Source organism: Populus euphratica, unplaced genomic scaffold, assembly GCF_000495115.2.
Source record: "Populus euphratica unplaced genomic scaffold, PopEup_1.0 scaffold3300.1, whole genome shotgun sequence".
NCBI lineage: Eukaryota > Viridiplantae > Streptophyta > Magnoliopsida > Malpighiales > Salicaceae > Populus > Populus euphratica.
The window spans coordinates 1-6,614 of record NW_011503128.1 but is presented as its reverse complement, the minus strand read 5'-3'; the positions used below and the strand labels follow the sequence as shown (position 1 = coordinate 6,614).

Sequence of the window (6,614 nt, the reverse complement as noted above, 5' to 3'; positions counted from 1 at the left end):
GAAAATTATATCATCAACATAAAAAAATGATTAATGTATTATAATTAGTGTAAAAGATAATTAGAGATGGGTCTGCAAGGCTCCAAAAGAAATTATGTTTAAGGAATGTGCCAAACTGATCAAACCAAGCATGATGTTGTTGTTTAAGACTATAAAGAGCTATTTGGAGCTTACAAACATGTGATAGATATTGAAGATTTGTCATTCTCAAAGGTTCTATGTCTTCTGAAATTAAACTATGTAAGAAGCTTTTTTTTACATCAAGATGATGTATGGATCATTTCTAAACTAATTTTATGGTTATAACCATGCATATAGTTCCAAGTTTGATAAATAGATAGAAGATCTTGATATAATCCAATCCATCAACTTGGTGATATACCTTTTTGGTGCCACTCGAGCTTTAAAACAATCCAATGAGCCTTCGAGTTTGATTTTTGGTTTGAGAACCCATTTAAAGTTAATGACATGCATGGAAGTTGTGCAAGGAACAAGTTCCAAAGTTTGATTTTTTGGAGAGCCTCAAGTTCCTCTTCCTAACATATGGTTGGAGGCTCCCGTGTCTAATGTCCATTATTTTTCAATTATAGTATTGTTCAAAGTGAGTGTCTAATGTCCATTATTTTTCAATTATAGTATTGTTCAAAGTGAGAGCTATAAGAGCTTATAAAATATCTTTCATATTGAGTTCATCATTTTGATAGTTAGCAAGATATCTTTTCAATATATCCTACATAACCATAATATTGACAAGTTTCTTCTCGATATAATTCTTGTTATGCAAGTGCCATGTTTTTCATTAGGTGGGGGGAGAAATTCTTATTGGAGGCCTGGAGTAAGTTTGGAAGAGTAGATATGATTTCTATATTTAGGCTGTTGCACACAAAAGCCTCTACAAGTAGATATGAACTTGTGTTTGTTCCTATAATTTCTTAAAGGGAACTATTGAGTACATTGTAGTTTTTGTCCATAAACACTAGTTGTAGGGTGAATGAGTTTGAGTTATTCATATAATTGGTAAACCAATTGTGTCTTTGATCAAGACTTTTTAATTGTAAGACTGACTCGGAATATAAAGGCCTTGGTAGTTTTAGTATGGTGGTAATGAAAGTTTTATATGGAGGGCTAAGACTAGTGAGGAGGGCAAAAACCTTTTTTTTTTTAGACAAGTTTCTTAATAATGGCAACATTATCATATAAACCTTTGAAGATACTTATATTTTTTTTAATGGTTCTGTCATTTTTTTTTTGAAGATATATAACTTGTTGTTTGAGAGTAAATTTATGTTCTTGTGAATCTTTTGCATAATCATTTTTGAGAGTATTATAGATAGCATAGGATGTATCTAAACCCAAAGCAAGACTGGATGTTTCTTTTAAAAGCATCCCAATTATCTATCCACAAAGAAGATCTGTCTTTTGCTAGACAATGTATTCTTCAGTTAAGTTAGTTTTGGTGAAAATGTCTAAATATGTGGTGTTATTTGAGTCTAGTGTAATGTACTTAATGGGGGTTGGATGTTCTTTAGTGAGGTGCCCAGGCTCTTGACTTTTTGCAAGAGCTAAGGCTTGTTCTTTCTCCACAATGCATAATTTGTAGGCTTGAGTTTGAGGGTAATAAAATTGCCAATATTAAAAGACGTTGTTGTCATGTTGCAAGGTTTTGCTGAGATTGTTGTATGTTCACACAAGCTATGATATCATAAAGAAAAAATGAAAGAAAAAGTTGTTTGCTAAGAAGATTAGTTTCTTTATTGAAGGAGACATGAATACATAGCAGTACTTTTACAGTGCTTGAGCGGTTGGTATTTAAGATAACAATAAAATATCAATTTGAATAGAATATGTGTAAATAAAATCTCTGGAATGTGATCTGTTACTTTGACTGATAACATTAACTAACATGATTTGGGCTGATTTGTTTCCAATATATGTTCTACTATAAATTACCATCCTGAGGTGAGTTTACTGCTGCTGGGACTCCTTCATCAGTCAACTTCTCTTCACTGACATAGGCTTATTTGAGGGAGTGTTTATCCTCGTCATTGCAATTGTTCCGGGTCTCCTTGTCTCTCCAGTTACTCCCACAAATCATGCTAGGTTGGCGGGGTTCTGCTATTGTTAATATATGCATTCGCCCATCATTCTACTGGTAATTTTTTTCAAAGAATGTATTTCAAGATTTTTACTTTCTTAGAGGATAGGAGTTTTTCCCCAGACAGTAGAAAAAAATTGAGAAAGAAAAAGGAAGAATTTGCGTCTTTTATTTTATTGCTCCATGTAAATTCATAACCAAACTTTCTCAACGGAATCTTTGTGATTAATGGATAACAAAAAGGACAACAAACACCATTGCACCAAATGATACATTCCATGCTAGAAAATACAATCACATTTCTGGGCTTTCAATACATAATTCCAAGCATGCTAAGACAAGGTTTTTCAGGACCTTCTTATTACGCAACTTTAAAAGCAGCCACCACAATACCAAGCTTTGACCTATGATCATGGAGTCATGTCTTGATCCTTTTTTGGAACCCAAACAAGAGTATCAGTAGCCAGAAAGTGACAAACAGCCGGTCCTGGTTTAGTTTTGAGAACTTCAAAGGCCATATGGTCAGGACTCCAAGCTGATGTGTTCAGGTGGCATACGGTTACCGCTTTCACTTCTGCGCCATCAGCAGCGATTAATGGAACCACATAAACCTCTGTGGCTTCGATTACATGGCAATAATGTACTGCATAAGGATATCTGATCTTATGACACACCGCTGCTTTATGTTCTCCCCTCATTTCCGCCTTCGCCGAAACTGTATACTCTTGCTTCTTGCCTGGTTCAGTTGAGAGTACCTGAACATTTTGGCCAAGCCCCGCAACATTAAAATCAATTAATGACTCTAGAGATGTAGCACAATATTTTTCTTCTCCTTCCATGTTCGGGCTCTCGCAGTATCCTATTTCATCACTGATAATCTCAGCCTCTTTCGAGTTGACTTGTAGAGAAAAGTACTTCAAAATCTCCGGAAATTTGTCACTTGAAAATGGTATAGACTCTGCGACTCGACGAGGCAAGAAACTAACCTTGGTTCCACTGTTAGTAAAAAGCAATTTCATCTTTTTACCTGGATGGAGATCGTTGTACAAGTAGAATATTGTTGAGTCGGGGAGAGCTGATTTTGCTGCTTTTTTACGGTTATCTGCTCCATTATAGTTTTTTCCATATTTTTCACGAGCATCAACGCTAATGTTTTCGCCATTAGCGAAATCTCTGATCACTGAAGGATAATAACCAGGTTGTAGAGTATCTCGAAGTGCTTTTGGCAATGGAGTGTTGGGCAACCTTGAGAACCAATACTTCTCAGTGGGTGGAGAATTATCGCCCTGAAGGAAGCTGGGCACTTTGGTTGGCAAGCGGACAGCAGTGGGGAAGGAAAAGTGGAGGGAGAGAGTTAGAAAGAAGATCAGGAATGGTCCACCAGAAATGGCTGGAGACATTTTTGAAATAAGTAGATTGATGATTGATCGAGTATACTGAAGTACAGAGCTAAGTGACGTTATTTATAGGGAGGGGGAGGGGATCAGGGCAACGTTTGCATATTACTTTAATAATTAAATTAATATTTTTTTTAAAGAAAAAAAAAGTTTAAAGGTTCGGTGACATCACTGCAGCATCCTCTCATATAAATAGTTTCTTTTTTTATCCCTTTAATTTCATTTTATCATCTATTTATTTTTAATTGAATCCTTGTAAATAGGGTTAAATAGGATTTTGGGCTCTTGAGGTGTCAAATGATGTTCTGGCATTTAATTAAAATTTTATTTGGCAAGATAAGGTTCAGTTTTGTTGGTTAGAAAATTGAATTAAGGACCAAATTAATTTGACAATATAACGGATATGCATCCCCTTGTGTAATTAGTATCTTTTCTAAAAAAGTTGGCTTAAGTTTTTTTTTTTTTTTAACCTTTGTAATCCATTTAGTTTTTCTAAAAACTGGGCAATAGATAGAAGAAATATTTAGTTGGTCACGTACCCATAAAAAAGAAGAAGTTATTTTTAGTGTTAATAAGTTTTTATTCTCAAGAAGAGTTAATAATTACAGTATTTTTTCTATAAATATACTAAAAAAAGTAAATTATAGTCTATTTATTTTTTTAATTCGATTGATTTTTATGTTATTAGAGTGATTTTTAGATATTTTGGGGTTAGGAATAGGTTTATCAAATTGTCATTAAAAAAAATTATTATCTCTAATAAAAAAATTTATAAGCTAATTAATTAGGTGATGAGACATCTATCGTGATAGACAGCTCATTACAAGTTTAAGAAAATGGAGCTTCTGCTTCTTTTAATAAAAAAAAATAAAAAATCGTATAGACCAAGTGTGCTAAATATCCAGGCCCATGTATTAGTCTATTATGAGTTTTTTTTCCTTTAATTTCAATCTAGTTTCTTTTAAATTAATTTATTTCAATTATATTACATATCTTATTTTATTCAACCTTGATTTTTCAATTAATAAAAATAAACAAAAATTAGTCAATCAAGCAATATAAATAGGTAACTTTATACATGTTAAAAAAAATAGAGCTTTCACTCTTTCTAATAAATAAATAGCCATGCATGCTTTGCTTGATATACCTACGTGTCTAGCCTTATTTTTAATGGGCCAAACATGCTAGGTACCTAGGTCTACACATTGATTTGTTTTGAGTGTTTATTTTTTTACTTTAATTTCAATCTAGTATTTTTGAATTAATTTATTTGAAATATATTAAATATATTATTTTATCAATTTAAAGTGAATAATTATCTTTTCAGCAATATTTTTTAAAGAAGAAGAAAATGCTCTAGAAACTCTACCATCTAATATGTGTGACCAAACTTTTATGTAAGGCAAAAAAAAAAAGAGAAAATGAAGAAAAAAATAAAAGTGAAAAGTAAAACAAGAATAAAATTTATAATTTATACACTAACTTACCACCCCATTAATAGTTCTAAAAACTTGACATAATCAAATTATTTATATTTTCTCTTAAGTGCAAGAGTGTCAATGTAGCAAAATCAAAGGTCGATCCATAAGGAGATTGAATATACATAACCATAAATAATGGAAAAAAAAAGAGTTAGAAAGATCTTTAAGATATAATATTAATATAAAGATTTAACAAAGATAAAAGAATTATCAAGATTATAGGATCCACTAAAAGTATTTCAAATAAGTATAATTTAAATTCTTTTTATTACTCAACTAGACACATAAAGAAGATTCCAATCAAATAATTTAATATTTTATTTTAAGTTATTAACATGATCATATTAAATATTTTTAACTATTTTATTTGAATAATATTAACACTTGTAAATATTGTCAAGTATTAATGATGTTAATTTATATTAACAACAAATCAAGATCTTTTCATACCATAAATATTAGTTTGATTTTTTGAGGTTAGGAATAGATTTATCAAATTGTCATTAAAAAAAATTATTATTTCTAATAAAAAAGCACATAAGCTAGTTAATTAGGTGATGAGACATCTATCATGATAGATTACTCATTACAAGTTTAAAAAAATGGAGCTTCTGCTTCTTTTAATAAAAAAAATAAAATAAACAATCGTATAGATCAAGTGTGCTAAATATCCAGGCCTATGTATTAGTCTATTATGAGTTTTTTTTTCGTTTAATTTCAATCTAGTTTCTTCTAAATTAATTTATTTCAAATATATTACATATATTATTTTATTAAACCTTGATTTTTCAATTAATAAAAATAAACAAAAATTAGTCAATCAAACAATATGTTATTTACCACAATAAATAACTTTATACATGTTCAAAAAAATGGAGCTTTCACTCTTTCTAATAAATAAATAAAAAATAAATAGTCATGCATGCTTGGCTTAATATACCTACATGTCTAGCCTTATTTTTAATGGGCCAAACATGCTAGGTATCTAGATCCACACATTGGTTTCTTTTGAGTGTTTATTTTTTTTACTTTAATTTCAATCTAGTATTTTTGAATTAATTTATTTGAAATATATTAAATATATTATTTTATCAATTTGAGATGATTGATTATCTTTTCAGCGATGTTTTTTAAAGAAGAAGAAAATGCTCTAGAAACTTTACCATCTAATACGCGTGACCAAACTTTTATTTAAGGCAGGAAAAAAAAAGAAAATAAAGAAAAAAATAAAAGTAAAAAGTAAAACAAGAATAAAATTTATAATTTATACACTAACTTACCATCCCATTAATAATTCTAAAAACTTCACATAATCAAATTATTTATATTTTCTTTTAAGTACAAAAGTATCAATATAGCAAAATCAAAGGTTGATATATAAGGAAATTAAGTATACATAACCATAAATAATGAAAAAAAAAAAGAGTTAAAGAGATCTTTAAGATGCAATATTAATATAAAGATTTAACAAAGATAAAATAATTATCAAGATTATAGGATCCACTAAAAGTATTTCAAATAAGTATACTTTAAATTCTTTTTATTACTCAACTAGACACATAAAGAAGATTTCAATCAAATGATTTAATATCTTATTTTAATTTATTAACATGATCATATTAAATATTTTTAATTATTTTA

General features: G+C 29.6%; 1 protein-coding gene across 1 annotated transcript; it reads right to left on the bottom strand.

The window, feature by feature from the left end:
• Positions 1-2,298: 2,298 nt before the first annotated feature.
• LOC105119657 (dehydration-responsive protein RD22-like) lies at positions 2,299-3,545 on the bottom strand. The gene has a single exon (XM_011017821.1). It carries the CDS (start codon positions 3,493-3,495, stop codon positions 2,506-2,508), a length of 990 nt encoding a protein of 329 aa, XP_011016123.1. The 5' UTR covers positions 3,496-3,545; the 3' UTR covers positions 2,299-2,505.
• Positions 3,546-6,614: the final 3,069 nt, after the last annotated feature.

Bases quoted from the DNA above. Each gene is read 5' to 3' on its own strand.
- LOC105119657 (XM_011017821.1), bottom strand. From the start codon at position 3,495: ATGTCTCCAGCCATTTCTGGTGGACCATTCCTGATCTTCTTTCTAACT.